General features: G+C 47.9%; 1 protein-coding gene across 6 annotated transcripts in view; it reads left to right on the forward strand.

Annotated features, from left to right (window-relative positions):
* The window catches only part of CAMKK2 (calcium/calmodulin dependent protein kinase kinase 2), a 48677-nt gene that overhangs the window by 21113 nt on the left and 10049 nt on the right, over positions 1-17515 (forward strand). For 4 of the 6 annotated variants that reach the window (XM_025473873.3, XM_035706695.2, XM_025473876.3 and 1 more), the window contains exons 5-14: positions 560-611; positions 974-1107; positions 4098-4134; positions 9552-9573; positions 9718-9806; positions 11015-11214; positions 11805-11858; positions 14556-14629; positions 14722-14809; positions 15963-16091. In XM_025473873.3, the coding sequence (XP_025329658.1) occupies positions 560-611; positions 974-1107; positions 4098-4134; positions 9552-9573; positions 9718-9806; positions 11015-11214; positions 11805-11858; positions 14556-14629; positions 14722-14809; positions 15963-16091 (879 nt within the window). The remainder of the gene's footprint in view (positions 1-559; positions 612-973; positions 1108-4097; positions 4135-9551; positions 9574-9717; positions 9807-11014; positions 11215-11804; positions 11859-14555; positions 14630-14721; positions 14810-15962; positions 16092-17515) is intronic. The other 2 variants (XM_025473875.3, XM_025473877.3) reach the window with 1 other exon arrangement.

Below are 17515 nucleotides of genomic sequence, written 5' to 3' on the forward strand. Positions count from 1 at the left end.
AATGGGGAGGCAAAGTGATTGGGTCAGAAAGAAAATGGATAAATTCAGCAAACGTTTCATATCTTTACTCTGGGCTATCATTTCTACATCCTTCATAGCACCCAGAACCAGGTGGTAGTGGGACAAACTGCCCTTGTAGCTGAGGCTTTAGAGTCAGTCCAGCGTGGGTTCAAATTCTGGCTCTCACATCTGCCAACTGTGTGTCCTTGGCCAAGTGACATAACACCTGAACCTCACTTGGCCCATGTGTAAAACAGCCAGTCCCTCATCCATCCCTGCAGCTCACTAGTGTCTTGATTCAGTTGTAGCAAGTCCCAAAGCTTGTGGGCCCAACCAGGAGAGCTGACTTGGAAACTCAGAAACACCCTCAGGGCTGGGAGGGACCCTGGCATCCAGCCTCCAGGCCACCTGCAGCTGCTTGACCCACTCTGATGGTGAAGCACTCAGTCCTGAGGCCATCAAGGCGCCAAGAGCTTTGACAGGCCTAGAAGCAGAGGGAACTCTCCCTCTACCAAACTCTCCATTTTAATCGAGATGTGGGGTCTTTTCTCCCTGGCAGGCAATGAAAGTGCTGTCCAAAAAGAAGCTGATCCGACAGGCAGGCTTTCCACGTGAGTTTGGTGGGCCAGGCCTTTGTTCTTAGGTGCTGGGCTGGGATGTGACAGAGAAGATCCCATTGCATGGTGCCCCCTGCAGGGGAGTGTCTGGGTAGAGGTCCCAGAGACTCCTGTCACTATGCCCTGAGGAATGGGATGGGAAGGAGGGGACAGAAAGCTGATCAAGGGGCTTGGGTCTCTAGCCTCACTCATTTCTAGCAACAGAGGAGACAGGTGAGGAGCCACTTATGGCCCCTGGTGGCCTCAGCCACTCCAGCCTTGCCGAGACCCCCTTGCTTGGGTTGTCCCAACTCCAGCTGCCATTTGCAGGGGAAGAGCTGTTTGCCCTGATACTGGGATGGGCTTGTCTCCTCCAGGTCGCCCCCCGCCCCGAGGCACCCGGCTCGCTCCTGGAGGCTGCATCCAGCCTAGGGGCCCCATTGAGCAGGTGTACCAGGAAATCGCCATCCTCAAGAAGCTAGACCACCCCAATGTGGTGAAGCTGGTGGAGGTGAGCTGGGGGGACAGGGAGGAGGGAGGCTAGAATGGTAACTGTCCAGGCCCAGCTCTGTTGTTACCCAAACGCCGCACCACTGGTTTCTAGGGAGAGCCATGACAGTTTTAACAGCTGTTGCAGGGCTGACTAGTAGTTACTGCTCCACATTCCTTCACCCCTGTTCTTTCATGTTATCCTCACCCTTCTCTAAGACTATTTATTACTCCCATTTTACAGATAGAGAAATTGAGGGGAAGGGGGATACCGAGACTTGTCCTTTATCCATTTTTGTTTTTGGAGCTTTTGTATGTATGTGTGTGTGTGTGTATGTGTATATACATATATACACATACACACACACAAATGGGTGTGGCTGTGTTCCAATAAAACTTTATTTACAAAAAACAGGCAGAAGGCCAGATTTGGCTTTTATGCTATACTTGCCATCCCTTATTCTAGATCAGCAGGTCTCACAGTTTTTGGTCTCAAAATTCCTTTATGCCCTTCAAAATTATTGAAGACTCCAAAAAGGTTTTGCTTATGTGGGTTGTGTTTATTATTTGCCATATTAAGATTTAAAACTGAGAAATTTAAAAATTGTTTATTCATTTAAAAACAACAGTCCCATTATATGACAATATATTTTTATGAAAAATAACTCTATTGTCTGAAAAAAATATAAGAAGAGTGGCATTTACATTTTTTTAAGATTATTTATTTTACAGAGAGATGGTGAGAAAGAGAGGGAGTGTGGTGGGAGGAGCAGAGGAAGAGGGAGAGACAGTCCCAAGCAGACTCTGTGCTGAGTATGGAGCCCAGTGTTGGGCTCGATCCCAGATCTTGAGATTGCTACCTGAGCTGAAACTAAGGGTTGGATGCTTAATCAACTGTGCCACCCAGGCACCCTAGCATTTTAGGTAAAAATTTTTGTAAATTTTTTTTTAAGATTGTATTTATCTATTCACGAGAGACACACACACAGAGAGAAGTAGAGACACAGGCAGAGGGAGAAGCAGGCTCCATGCAGGGAGCCCAAGGTGGGACTTGATCCTGGATTTCCAGGATCATGCCCTGGGCTGAAGGCGGCACTAAACCGCTGAGCCACCCAGGCTGCCCCAGATTTTTGTAAATTTTTGTTGTTGCTAATGTCTGGCTGGATTCTCGTATTTGCTCTTTCATTCAGCCTGTTATGACTCCTCATGCCATGTGGTTTCTCATTGCTCTATTAATAGAGAATGAGAGTAGAAAGGGCAGATATTATCTTAGTTTTTGTGTGAAAATCATTTTTGACTTCGTGAACGCATCTTGGGGATCCCTAGAAGTCCCCAAACCTATTTGGAGTACCTCTGGTCTAGATGACAGGACTTGTAAATGGGATGTGATAAAGTGTAGAATTGGACATGCATTGGCAGTGCTGCAGGAGCATGGAGCTCAAGGAAGGCTTCTTAGGGGAAAGGATATTTGAGATGGCCCTGGTTGTTCTCTGGATGGAGATCATAGGGAAAGGACAGGGAAGGGCATTGCAGAGGGAGGAACAGCATGTGCAAAGGGCTGGTGTCCTCTGTTTGGGGGTACATCCCTGCCTTTGGTGAGTGTGAGGGTTAGCAGCCATGCCTTCCTGGGGCTTGCTAGGTGTGGGCTGTAGATAGGCCATGTCCTGGGTCTGATTCCCCCAACAGGGCAGGGCTCAGGGCTCTAGGTGGGTTGCCTTGGGCCTCTGTTTAGGGTGCATCTCTTTCTCAGGGCTCTTGTCCTGTGGATCTTGGTTGACTGGGAAAAGTGAGGGTGATGTGGGAAGAGGCAGGAGGACCTGTCTAGCCAAGGAGCCTGCCTTTGTTTCTTCCCGAAGGAGAGAGACAGTGGCTGCCAGCTGTCTCCACCTGTCACTGAATTACACAGTTTCAATTTGCTGCTGTTGGAGTCAGCCATCTTGGAGGAAGCTCAAGGACACTGGATTATCAAGTGGATCTGGGTCCTGGTGGGATCTCTCTTGTCTCTACTGCCCTGTGGCATCTGACCTGTCTACCTAACAAGACTGTTTGCCAGCCTGCCTGTTGGACAAATATCAGACGTTCGCCAGATGGACATAGACGTTCATCAAACATTCCCTGAGCACCTACTATGGGCCTTGTTCTTACAAGCTGACATGTGGAGGGGGAAAGATAGAAAGAAGTGACAAGATGAAAGTGGGATGGCCATGAAAGGAGAGCAGGAACATGCCGTGGCAGTTCCAGGCAGGGAGACTTCTTTTCTTGCAAGGGCAGGAGGTCAGAGGGGCACTTCATAGAGGAGTCGGAAGAGCCCAGACAGGATTTGAATTTTTGCCCTGAGGATCACGTTGTCTCCCTAGGAGACAGGTGGGGTTTTTATTGAAGCTGAGACATTTCCCAGGGGAGAAATTAAAAAAAAAATTGTTTTTAAGTAATTTTTCTTTTTTCTTTTTTCTTTTTTTTTTTTTTTTTAAGATTTGTTTATTCCTGAGAGACAGAGACACACACAGAGAGGCAGAGACACAGGCAGAGGGAGAAGCAGGCTCCATGCTGGGAGCCCGATTGGGATTCGATCCCAGGACTCCGGGATCATGCCCTGAGCCAAAGGCAGATGCTCAACTGCTGAGCCACCCAGGCGTCCCTTTTTAAAATAATTTCTGTTCTCAACATGAGGCCCAAACTCATGACCCTGAGGTCAGGAGTTGCTGAACCAACCAGGTCCCCCCATTTTCCAGGGGAGGAATTTGCCCCTCCGTTTTGTAACCTCTTTTCTAGGTGTTTTGGACTCTTCAGGATTGGGCTAGAAAGTGCCTATTTTCCAGATGGCCATTTGGATCACACACCCTGAGTTTTTTCCTGTACCCTTCATCTTAACCAGAAAGCCAGTGGAAAGCACAGCCCTCCTGTGGCAAATGCAGTCATGTGGATGCTGCTTCCTCCCTGCTCATATCATTTCTCTCTCTTCCTCTCCCCTGCTCCTCATCTCTGGCCTGTTCCATGTGGCTGTGCCAATAGGTCCTGGATGACCCCAATGAGGACCATCTGTACATGGGTAAGAGAGCCCTTGCCATCCGCCACCCTAGCTCAGGCAGCTGCACCTGCCAAAGCCCAGGGGTCCTCTTGAGCATCCCCTGTCCCTACCATCTCTCACCAAGGACCGACAGCTTCCTCTTTCCTGCCAGAGCTGGTCCCACAGTGAGCCACGTGTGAGGTTGCAGCCCTGGTTGGAAGCAGGAGGTGGAAGGGAGTGCTTGCTGAGACTTTATCTGGAGGTCCTATTCATTCATTTGCAAATATTAATTTAGCGCCTGCTCATGCTGAGCACTAAGGATGCATTGGTGAGTGAGAAAGATGAGGCTCCTGCTCTTGTGAAGCTGATATTCTAATCATGGAAGTCAGATAGTCAACAGCTAAATAAACCAGGTAAGTTCAGATGGAGCCTCTGAAGGTTAAATAGGATGATCTGAGAGAGGGATTGAGGGGCCACTTCACGTGAGACACAACCCTGTTACAAATGAGGAAGAGCATTCCAGGCAAAGGGAATTGCAAGTGCAAAGGCTGGTGAGAGCTTAACGTGATTGAGAAAAACATGACTGGGACAGAGTAAACCACGGAAAGGGGATGGGGATGAGGATGGAGAGCCTTAGGTCATGGTGGGGCATATGGAGTCTTGGAAGGCACTGCACAAAGAAATGGAAGGACTCAGGCGTGTCCTCGGAGACTTGATTTTTAAAAACTGGTGAGGACATGGGTCAGTCCTCCATCAGCTCTGAGCATAGGTACCGATGAAGGAAGGAAGGGCAAGACTAATTCAAAACTGGATAGCAGACTGTGGGGCTCAGGAATATGTGATTGATAGGTAATGTGCCCTTGCAATATGGCTTGGGTGGACATTCAAATGAGCCTGTGCATTTCAAGTGGGTACAGACGACAGCCAGGAGGGGTATCAAGGAGGTGAGGGGGGTGGGCACTACAAGTCTTCTGGATGAGCATGGGGACCATCCTTTGTTGCACAAGGAGAGTGATTGATTATCTGGGGTCTGGTTTGAAAACAGTTCAGAGCTCACTTTCTCCTCACGTCATTGCTGTGGTTCAGTTCCAAGGAAGGGTTGTAGCTAAGGACGTTTTATTTTTCATTATCTCCTTCTCTTCCCTGCCCCAGGTTTTTATTATGACAAATGTTAAGCCTACAGAAAAGATGAAAGAGTAGTACAATGAATACCTGTATACTTACCAACTAGATTCAACAGTTAATTTTTTTTTGTCAGATTTACTTTATCAGTCTAGCCACCCACACATCCATTTCTGTATTTTTTTTTTTTTGCTGAACTATCCAAAGTTTAAAAAGTAGCAGACATCTTCATGCTTCAGCCCCTGAATACTTCAGTGTGTATCTCACATAGGGACCTTCTCCTGTGTGGTCACAATACCGTTATTACATCTGAAAAAGTCAATGCCAGTTCCTTAAGAGCATCTAGGGTGCAGTCCATATTCAAATTTTAGAACTCTTATTTTTTTATTTTTTGTTTGTAAATTTTAGAACTTATAAAATCTTCCTCTAGGAATGATTTAGAAGCTACACAGTAAATAACATAGGACGTGTTAACTTTAAAAAAGTTATGTGAGAAAGAAACATTATAAAAAATGTGAACAGCACAGACTTGCAATATTTCTCAAAATGTGGTATCATTGCCACTTTAAATATATGAGATGATTTTACAGAGGTACATGGATAGACATTAAAAAAATTTTATTGTTTTATTTTTATTTTTTTAAAAGATTTTGTTTGTGAGAGACACAGAGAGACAGAGGCAGAGACATAGGCAGAAGGAGAAGCAGGCTCCATGCAGAGAACCTGATGTGGGACTTGATCTCGGGACTCCAGGATCATACCTTGGGCTGAAGGCAGATGCTCAATCACTGAGCCACCCAGGTGTCCCTAAAAATTTTTTTAGAATTAATTTATCATTGTACAGGAAAACCTAAAGCAGCACACTAAACTCATGATTTCATGGATGTCATTACCTAGGATAAGGCTAAAAATTTTAAAACTGAGTCAATTTAAAGAAAAATATGAAAAAAATAATAGTTTATGTGGTATATAGATATAGCCAGCTCATAAACATAGTAGGCAAATGAGTGAAGTTTGAAGGAACTACAGCATAAATCATAAAATGTAAAAGAATTTAGGCCCAGAATGGCATTCCCAGCATAACTTGCTTATTTGGGGCTCCTAACCTGACTCTGCATGGTTCTGGACTATTTCTGAGGTGCCTAGTTGTTCTTTCAACAAACATTATAGTTTGTCAGGCCCTGTTCTAGGTTTATCTGGAAACAAAAAAGAAGACCCTGCCCTCAGGGCACTTTCTCCCTCCAATAAGGACAGACAGATACCCTCAGTACTTAAGTATTATGCTTAGCCTTCCAAAGTAACAACACCATGGAAAAAAACAAATCTGAGCAGGGTCAGGGGAACCAGACGGTTCCAGTTTGGGGGATTGGGAAATAGAGCCGCTCCTTGAGATGCCTTAGTGAGGTGACATTTGTTCAGGACAGTGGGGACCAGATGGCAGAGGACATGTCACACCATTGTAAGACTTTGCCTTTTAGAGCAAGAAGGGAGCCATTGAGAGGAGTTGGATGAGTATGAAAAGAACCTGCCCAAGCTTGAAAGAGGGGTTTCTTAAGCCATTTGAATCTGCAACTTCATGGACAGAGTTTTTCTTTTTTTGAGGCAGCGGTATAGAAGGGAGCCAGCCTGACTTCTGATATGTGATTTGAGTGGTTTTGAAAATCCCGACAGGGTTGTATTTTAGTTTCCAATCCCAGATGTGTGTCAAGGACAGACAGGGTAGTGTATGAGGCTGGGTAGTAGGTATCAGCTACAAATACAGGCCTGACCCTCAAAGAGCACAGAACACACAGTACTTCTAGAGGCTAAAAACTTCCCACCCACCTCTCAGCCCCAGGAGGGGGTTAAACTATTAGTGGCTGAAAAGAGACCTGTTTTCACAGGCTAGCTTCCTCCATACCAACAAAGTTACTGTGCTGGGGAGGAAGCACATAAATTTGTGAAGCAGCTCTTGAAAGTTAAGACTTCCAGAATGAAGGTAGGATAGGCCAAGGTAGGATAGGCCAGAGCTGAAGGGGCTAGCTTGCCTGTCTATGGAAACCTTCCCTTTAGTGTCATTAGTTTTTGCTTCTAACCACGGCCTGAAGCCAAGGCAGATCTGCCCTAACTTGGGCTTACTCAACACTGGTTGATGAACCTGAAGACAGGGAGGGGCCCGAGACAGTTAAGTTCCTTTTCTGGTCAGAACCTTAGCCTTCTTATCTGAAGAGCTAACTCTTGTCCCTCAGCCACGTTAGCCCTTGGAGATCTTTGAAACAACCTTATAGTTTCTTCTGTAAGAAATTCCAATGTGGGTAGATAATTCTAGAACAGACAGCTCCATAGTTACTCTTCACTTGATTTTGAAATTCATTGTTGCATTTTTCACTTCCTAGATAGCTTCATGTTCCTATTATGTTTATCCAAACAGGATAAAATTAAAATAAGTATGCAACATAACCCCATAATTCTACTCTTAGGTATATACTCCCCCAAACTAAAAACAGATACGTCAATGGGAATATTCATAGCAGCACTATTCACAATAACCAAAATGTGTAAACGACCCAAATGTTCATGAGCTAATGATTGGATATACAGCATGTGGCATAGCCACACAATGGAATAGTATGCAGCCATAAAAAGGAATGAAGTACTGATTCCTGCTACAACACGAATGAGCCTTTAAAATATGGTGCTAATAAGTGAAACAGCCAGTCACAAAAGGTCACATAGTATATGATTCTGTGTATATGAAATGTCCAGAATGGCCAAATCCATTGAAACAGAAATCAGATTAGTGTTGCCAAGGCCTAGAGGGAGGGGCCTGACTGAATGGGCATGGGGTTTCTTTCAGAGGGAGTGCAAATTTTCTGGAACTAGGTAGAGGCAAAAGTCATACAACATTGTGAATACTGAATGCCACTGAACTGTAAATTTTGAAATAGTTAATTTTATATTATGAAAATTTCACTTCAATTTTTAAAAATGCAAAAAACAAAACAAAAAACCCCCAGCAACAACAACAAAACTCTGTGCATTCCCTGAACACAGCTTATCTAACACTTGGTGGCTTGGAGCAGGGATTCCCCATGTATACAGGTCCAGGAAGAAGCTGGCATGGTGGGAGGCATTTGCATGTCGTGCGTGAACGTGAGTCAAGAAAGGCCCTGTTTAGGAGCAGTGGGCTGAGTTGGCCTTTGAGGTGGTGAGGAAATCACCACCCCCACCTCTTGCTCCAAGTCTTGTTTTGGATTGAGAGTCACAGGTAAAGAGTCTGAGGGCCAGCTGACCACAGAGCGTTGAGGAGTTTGAAGAATCTACACGCATTCTTGGTCTGTGGCCTGGCACAGCTGGCAGTGTGGAGGATGCGGGAGGGATCGTTGAAACATGTTCTTAAAAAAAAAAAAAAAAAAGAAACATGTTCTTATTTCTTGAATCTAAAGACTCCTAGGCCTACTTCTTTGCACCTAAGTAGACCGATGTTGGGTTGTGTCTCCTTAGACCTGTTCTTTTTTTTTTTTAAAGATGATCTAACATCATTAGTCAGTATTTTTTTAAAAATATTTTTATTTATTTATTCATAGAGACAGAGAGAGAGAGAGAGGCAAAGACACAGGCAGAGGGAGAAGCAGGCTCCATGCAGGGAGCCCGATGTGGGACTTGATCCCAGGGCTCCAGGATCACACCCCGGGCTGCAGGCGGCGCTAAACCGCTGTGCCACCGGGGCTGCCCCGACCTGTTCTTTTTTTTTAAGATTTTATTTATTTATTCTTGAGAGACACAGAGACAGAAAGGCAGAGACATAGGCAGAGGGAGAAGCAGGCTCCATGCAGGGAGCCCAATGTGGGATTCGATCCCAGGACTCCGGGATCATGCCCTGAGCCAAAAGCAGACGCTCAACCACTGGGCCACCCAGGCTGCCCTCCTTAGAACTGTTCTTTGCCATAAGGTAGCTGAGGATCTGGGTGTGACTGACTAAGAGGACATAGTTTAGTATCAGTCAGATACCTGGAATCTCCAAGGTATGAGTGGAGAGAAGAAAGGAACCCATGAGCCATCCCTGCCTGTCTCCTGTCTCCCTGCTTTGTTTTCCCTGGCCAGGGGTTCCTGGGCAGTTTTGAGGACTAGAAGTACAGCCAGACCGGGGTCCCAGGGAGATCAGAAACCTCTGACCCCTCGCCTCCTGAGCAGGGCCTTGAGTGGAGGCTTTGGCACAGTGGATTGTTCCTTTCCCCAGCCCCAGTGCTAGTTTCTGTACTTTTTGGGGTTTCTGTGGGCCATTGGGAAGGAGGAGGAGGAGGGAGATGGTTTGCCAATTTCCCAATATAATAGCTCCCCTCTTCTCTTCTCTGCAGTGTTTGAGCTGGTCAACCAAGGGTGAGTGTCCCCACCCCTGGCGGCTGTGATGCCTGAAGCTTCTCGAGCTGCAGAGCTTCTCAAGGTGGTGCTTGGTTCTGCTGGTGAGAGAGGGTGAAGGCCAGTGTATCTGCTTTGCTTTTCATGCATGTGTCGACCTTTCAGGCCGGTGATGGAAGTGCCCACCCTCAAACCACTCTCTGAAGACCAGGCCCGTTTCTACTTCCAGGACCTGATAAAAGGCATAGAGTACCGTAAGTGGGGGCGGGGGGGAGTGCTGCAGAAGGACTCTCCCCCAGGGGTGGTTAGCATCCCACCTAGTGCATGGCCAAGTGGGAAAGTGGAATTTACCTCCTGGAGTGCAGGCAAGTGGGCAGGAAACAGAATTGTCTGAGATGCAGTCTTGGATAGCTGCAGAAAGCCATGTTCCTGATGAGCAGAAACCCTTTCTGCCACAAAAATTAAGAGCAATATTGATAGTGACTTTTCCTCAGTACTCTGTGTATGCCCTGGCACTGTTACGGGCTATATTTGCATTGTCTCTTATTCCCAGCAACCTTGGGATGGAGATCTTATTAACCTCTTGGAACCTTAGATTTCTCATCTGTAAAATGGAAATAAAGTGTCTCTCACCAGAGTCTAAATCAGCCAGTACATATCAGTAGTTCTCATTGACAGGTGTCCTTTCTGTTTCTGATCATTAAACATTTTGTCTCTTCCCTTGCCTATCACAAAGGATTGTTGTGAGATTGAAATCGGGGAAATGGGAAGCACTTAACACAGGTTCAGGCCCCAGTCTGGGCACTCAACAAACAGAACTGCTCCCCCTATTACTGGTATCATCATCATCATCATCATCATCATCACCACCACCACCACCACTGGCAAAGAAATTCAGTTGGGTCTTCCAGGCCATAGGGCTGTCCTCTCCCATGGGTTGACATCCAGGCAGGAACAAGTTAAGTTCCCAGTCTTACTCTGTAGTCCATGCTTCCCATTTGACCTGCTCCAGTCATTGTTGCTATGATGAACAGGTTGACTGTTGGCATTAGTAAATGAAAATAGGTTTTACTGTCACAAGTCTTGAGGCTTCTAGCTGGAAGCCAGCTGGGCTCAATAAAAACTCTCCAGGGACCATCGTCACTCACGACTTAGACTAGGTTGGATGGTTACTAACTATAATTGGCAGTCAGTGTTTCACTCATTTTTGAAGATGTGGTAACTTGGCAGTCAGTGTTTCACTCATTTTTGAAGATAGGGTAACTTCCTTAAAGACATTCTTTCCCCCCTATCTTTCAAAGCTGGAGAGGTCTCCAGCAGGCTGGGGAGAGTGAAGCTGGAAGGGCCCTGGGGCGTGAGAGAGCAGAGAGGTCAATAGCTCTATGGGCTATGCAGAGCTCCTCATGTGGCTTTCCTGCCTCCTCCCCCATCTGGTGTCCACCCCCCACCCTACCCCCCCCAGTCCACTACCAGAAGATCATCCACCGGGACATCAAACCTTCCAACCTGCTGGTGGGAGAAGATGGACACATCAAGATTGCCGACTTTGGTGTGAGCAACGAGTTCAAGGGCAGCGATGCTCTTCTTTCTAACACCGTGGGCACACCTGCCTTCATGGCACCTGAGTCGCTCTCGGAGACACGGAAGATTTTCTCTGGGAAGGTAGGTGTGTGTGGACCTCTCTGGGATGTGGTGTTCAGCCTGTGTCAGCACCTTTCTGGTTTAAGTGGCAGAAATCCAGCTCAAACTGGCTTAAACAATGCATCTACTGGACCTTGTAGATGAAGAACACCTTCCGGCTTGGCTAGAGACAGGGATTCAACAGGACTCCATCTCTCAGCTGTTTTCTTGAACTCATTTCCTACCCAGGGAGATGGGTTGCCAGCAGCTCCAGGGTACTTCCTCTCAGCTTATCCGTCTCTGTAGAAAAGAACATTCCTCTTTTTGAAGAGCCCTTGTCACAATCTCGGGTATTGGCTCTGATTGGTCCAGCCTGGGTCATGTGCCTGTCCTTAAGCCAATCACTATGGCTAGTGGAAATGAAGCTTTTATTTATTGGCCAGACCTGGGTCTTGTGCTCACCTAGAGGCCAGGGGCTGGATCAGTCTTTACCTGACTCGGTGGAGCCAGAGGCTAGGAGGAGTGGTTCCTCAGAGGAAAGCTGGAGGATTTAGTTTTTGGCCCTTGCAGAAGCAGTGGACACCCCCTCGCTACCCCTTGTTCCCTTATATGAACCACTCTTTTTCTTACAGGCTTTGGATGTTTGGGCCATGGGTGTGACGCTGTACTGCTTTGTGTTTGGCCAGGTAAGGGGATGGGGATGTCCTGTCTGCTGAGTGTTGTTGGGTAGCCCCCTTGGATTAATAATTACCCTTGTGGGGAGACAGTACTTACTCATTGAGTTTATAATTTTATTTCCACATTTAGACCTGAATGTCTAAAGAAAGCTGCCTTTGCAAGTGTACATAAACTGTATATAATAGTTCTATCTGTGAAAAATGATCTGTTGGGTCACCTGGGTGGCTCAGTGGTTGAACATCAGCCTTTGGCTCAGATCATGATCCCAGGATCCTGGGATCCAGTCCCACGGCGGGCTCCTTGTAGGAAGCCTGCTTCTCTCTCTTCCTGTGTCTTTGCCTCTCTCTCTGTGTCTCTCATGAATAAATAAATAAAATCTTAAAAAGAAGAAGAAAAATGATCTGTTAACACAGAAGGATTGACAGAGGCTCTAGGTATTGTAAATAGTTGATGAGTTTGGGGCAAGGACGACAAATGTGCTACCGATCTCCCTATTCCTACATCAGAGACAGACATCACAAATCAATAGCTGCTGGCACCCTTTCTTCCTGAGCCCAGGGCCACTTGCTTTGATGTGCTTCTCAGCAGAGTGTTCCCAGAAGCTGTTGTTGGAGGGATAGACTGAAAATCCATTTGGCATTATTGATTTAAGGAGTGCTGTCTCCTCTCTTTGTTGTTGTTCTTTTGTTGTTGTTTTTTCATTATCAATTTTTAGGAACTTTAGTATTTTAACTCTAAAGTTCGGATTAGTTATGTGAGTACTAAAAGCATGGATTTTTCATTTTCATGAACTTGTGCTTCTCTTGAGGAAAGCTTAAGGAACAGGTCTCATCGTTTATAATGTCCTCCCCACCAATATTTGAGGAGAAAATTTTGAGTCACACAGCAAATTTGAAATAAATGTATGAGAAACACCCACGTAGCCACCACCTGTTTTCTGCCACAAACATTTCACTCTTATTTGCTCTATCACAAGTGGATCCATCTTCAACCTGTCTTATTTTTTTTACACATTCCAGAGTAAGTTGCTGACATCTCTATACTTCCTTCCAGATGCTTTGGAACATAGTCATTAGCTAGAGCTCACTATTTGTTTGTGATTCTTTTTTTTTTTTCCTTTTGGGCTAAAATTTATATATTATAAAATGTACACATCTTCAGTGTACTGGTTAATGAGTTCAGTCAAGTGGCTTCACCTATGAAATCCAAACTCTTATCTCAAGTTACTGCTCTTTTTTTTTTTTTTAGAGATTTTATTTATTTATTCGTGAGAGAGACAGAGAGAGAGGCAGAGACATAGGCAGAGGGAGAAGCAGGCTCCCTGCAGGGAGCCCAGTGAGGAACTCGACCCCAGGACCCCGGGATCACCACCTGAGCTGAAGGCAGATGCTCAACCACTGAGTCACCCAGATGTCCTCAGGTTACTGCTCCTAATGAAAGAATTTTCCTTGGATAGGAGAGGACGAGGTCCTATTCTGTGACTTTTTCCAACCTTCTGAACACCCCACATTCCTTTTTCCAGCACAGTACCTGAGCTCTTCCTGGGTCAGTTCCTCCACCAAGTGAGAGCACTGATTTGTCACCAGGGAGGGGAGGTGGTACGTGAATGGGCTTCAGAGTCAGCTCAAGCTAGGCTAAATCCCAGCTTTACACTTCCCTAGACATGTCACCTCTCTGAGCTTCTGTTTTTCTCTTCTGGAAAAATGAGAAGAATATTTATAATTTCTTAAGGCTCTGAGAGGATCACCTGAAATAATTCAAGCATTTGTAAATTCAACCAGGTATTTATCAAACGCCAGCTTTGCACCAGGGATGTTTCTGAGCACTAGAAAAGCGGCCATAGCAAGACAGGCAGAAATCCCTGCCCTCTTAGAGCTGATGATCCTGTGCGGGGGGTTAAACAGTAAACGAGGGATCCCTGGGTGGCGCAGCGGTTTGGCGCCTGCCTTTGGCCCAGGGCGCGATCCTGGAGACCCGGGATCGAATCCCACGTCGGGCTCCCGGTGCATGGAGCCTGCTTCTCCCTCTGCCTGTGTCTCTGCCTCTCTCTCTCTCTCACTGTGTGCCTATCATAAATAAATAAAAATTAAAAAAAAATAAACAGTAAACGAATACAAATGGAATATGTCAGGGATAGGAGCTCTGATGAGAAATCTCATGGTGGTTGGGGGGCGGGTGCCCTGCTTTAGACAGAAGCTCAGGAGGGCCTCCCTGAGAATGTGAGCTTTGATCAGGTACCTGCATGATGGGAGAAAATGAGCCATGCAGATGCGGGTGGGAAGAGCATTCCAGGTAGAGGGAATAGCCAGTGAAGAAGTACTCATCCTGAGAAACCTCTGGGGCCTGGTCAAGGTTAAGCCCCCACAAATCACTGCTCTTGCTGCTACATCTTATGTATTGTTCTTACTATTATTACTGTTCACCCAGCAGGTGGTGAGGAGGAGTCTTTGCTTTTGTATAAGTAGGTAAATTAAAGCACAGCTACAGAAGATAGCCTCAGTGTGGTTGGGAAGGGCTCCTTCTGGAAGGACGTTCCTGGTTCTTTTAGACTTGTGGGTGTGGGAACTGCTTCCTCGCTTGATTGGGCTACTGGGCATTTATCACCCTGCTCTAACTTACATACAGTGACACCGACACAGGGCAGCCGTGGCAGGACTGCTGTGCCTGCCATCAACAGCCACTCTGTCCCTGACCTCTCTTCGCAGTGCCCGTTCATGGACGAGCGGATTATGTGTTTACATAGTAAGATCAAGAGTCAGGCCCTGGAATTTCCAGATCAGTGAGTATTGCCTGTCTGGGCTGAGTCCCCTTCCTCTCTAAGCTCTTGGTGTGTGTTTCCCACCCTTGATGTGTCTCCCTCACCCCACCCAGGCCCGACATAGCTGAGGACTTGAAAGATCTGATCACCCGCATGTTGGACAAGAACCCAGAATCAAGGATTGTGGTGCCAGAAATCAAGGTACCGAGGGGCCCTTGCTCTGCCATGGGATGTGCACCATGGGCCAGGCCTGTGTCCTCTGCTTGGAATTGTTTGGCTCAGCCCTGCCTCGGCCAGGCCCCATGTCCCTCTGTTCACAGCACTGCGCCCTCCTTGGCACCGTTACCCTCCCCTGTCTTGGGCCTCCGGACTGCTGGAGGGAATGGGGAGTGGGGAGGAGGATTTGGACTCATGTTAACTGTGATCATGGAAGTGGAATCTGTTGCCAGTGGAGCAGCTAGTGCTCGCTCTGATTGGCTTGGGCTGATGGCATCTACCCTCCCTGGGCTAGACCAGGCTGGGGTCTCTGTGTTCTCCATACCCCGGCTGCCAAAGTCCCAGATCCTTACCCTGCCCCTGCCCATCCCTTTGAGAAATCTCAGTGAGGGTGGCAGGAAATTAGTGAACAATTTGACACCCTCTCTCCAGCCTGCTGAATTCCATCCTTTTGCTGAAATCACTGTTAGGAGAAATCCCTGTATATCCCCTACACCCAGACCAATGCCACATGCACACATCTGACTCTTATGGAAATCTAGAGGTTTGCTTCAGAAGTTTTTAGGCATCTAGCAAACTAGGATTTGAGGAGAGGGAGGCCAAATAATTACAGATAAGGGCTTGGACCCCAGGGGTGGGTAGTGGGGTGGGGAAGATCCCTGCCTGGGTCCTCTCCTGACTGTGTCCTTCTAACTGGTCTCACTGTGCCTCCTCAAGCCTCTCTTAGCCTTCTGTGAAATGGGGAGGATCTGTCTGCTCTGAGCAGAGCCTTCCGGGCATCAGGAAAAGTCGCTAAGGGGCGATGGGTGCTCCTTGGGCAACCGTACAAGGCAGATGCCAAATTCTGGTCACTTCTGTCAAGACCTGGGGCAGATGGAGAATGTGGTCCGGCACACAACTGGGCCTGGTGGCTCCCTCCCATTCTCTGTCTCTCTGTCTTTTCCACGTTTTCTTGCATCTCACTCACTCCCCCACCCTCTGCCTGGCTTGCCAGCTCTTTTGCATGCCTAACCTCAGGCCTCCACCTCTGCCCTCCCGCACTCCCTCCCTGGCTCCGCTCACTGGCAGGGCCTTGGTGTTACTCTCCGACCTCTGGGGCCAGTCGCCGGCCCCTCACCCCTCCTATCATTCGTTGAAGCTGCACCCCTGGGTCACGAGGCACGGGGCGGAGCCGTTGCCATCGGAGGACGAGAACTGCACGCTGGTCGAGGTGACCGAAGAGGAGGTCGAGAATTCGGTCAAACACATTCCCAGCCTGGCGACCGTGGTAAGGCGGAACGAACCACTGACCGAGAACAGGGACAGCCTGAGGCGGGCCTGTAAGGATGGGCCGGGACACAGGAGGGCAGCTGAGAAGCAGATACTGAGCCTGAGAGTTGGGATGGCCGGGTCTGTCCCTGACTCCCAGCTATCAGGCTCTGGGCCTTGGTCATACATCAGGGCAGGAGGCCCCTGCCCCTTGTAGTGTCAGATTCTGGTCACTGTGGGATGGGTGGCTCTTCCCCACACATTCTATCACCCTTTCTGGAATTCTTGCTTTCAGAGCACGCGGCAGGAGGAAAAGGACCGGGCCAGGTGCCAGGGGTGGAGCTGGAGCCGAGGTCTCTAAGATGGAACTCCTACTTGGCTGGCTCTTCTGTCTTCAGAGCAGATGGCTTAGTTTGTCTTGCATCTGCCCTGTGGGCAGCTACCGGGGCTAGGGGCCGGGGCTCCCAGGTCACTTTAATGGCCTTATGTTCCTTGGCCCAGGAAAAAAGATCCAGAATGTGGAGTCCTCAGGCTTAACCTTGGAGACTCTGGGAATCACTCACTGGCCAGTCTCCTGCTCGGGTGGGAGTTTGGCTCCAGGAAGGTGACTGGGATTGTCAAGGGCTGGGGGTCCAGGCAGCAGTCCCAGGGGCAGAATGCAGCTAGCCACCCACTAAGGCCCCTGTGAAAGGCCTGGGGTGTGTTTGGCTAGTACTGGCTCCAGCTGGCAGGCAGGACTCTTCCTCTGGAAGGAGCTGGTGAGACTTTCTAAAAAGACAGTGTCTGGCCTCAAGTGACCACCCCTTGAGGAGCCTAAATGCTGGCTCCTTCTCTCCCAGCTTTGCACTTCTCCCTCCTGCTTCCCCACACACTTTCTCTCCTTCTTCCAAAACCTGAGCCCCTGGGGTGGGGCATCCATTCATATCTTCCTCCTCCTCCCCTACCTGGGGCCTCTGCATGACCTTCACTGTTAAAACTCACCCACACTCACTCCCTCTTTCTCATCCACTCCCTGCACTCATGTCCTACACCCACAGTGGGGGAGGCAGTTGGTGTTAGATCCAGGTGCCCTCTATGGGTTATTCTGTTCTGGGCTCAGGATTCTTAGGAGAAGGTCTCTGACCCTTAGAGGTCTGGGAGCAGGAGGTACATGATGAGTGAAACGAACATGGTGTGCCTGCCATCTTGGAGAGGCGGATGCTGGGCAAACCACCAACAAATAAATGTATAATGTAACAGGGGCTGTGAGGTACACCCCTAAGGGGGACTTGGACCCTCAAGAGGGGCATGTGGCCAAGCTGGAAGAAGCGGATGTGTACTGAGTGGATGGGAGTGTTAACTGGGCCAACGCAGTATCAGGAAGAGGGGGTTTCTGGCAGAGGGAAGAGCAAACGTGGTGATCCTTTGGTAGGAGGAAGCTAGGACCAACAGGAAAGTTCAAGA

The sequence above is a fragment of the Canis lupus genome, chromosome 26 (assembly GCF_003254725.2).
Source record: "Canis lupus dingo isolate Sandy chromosome 26, ASM325472v2, whole genome shotgun sequence".
NCBI lineage: Eukaryota > Metazoa > Chordata > Mammalia > Carnivora > Canidae > Canis > Canis lupus.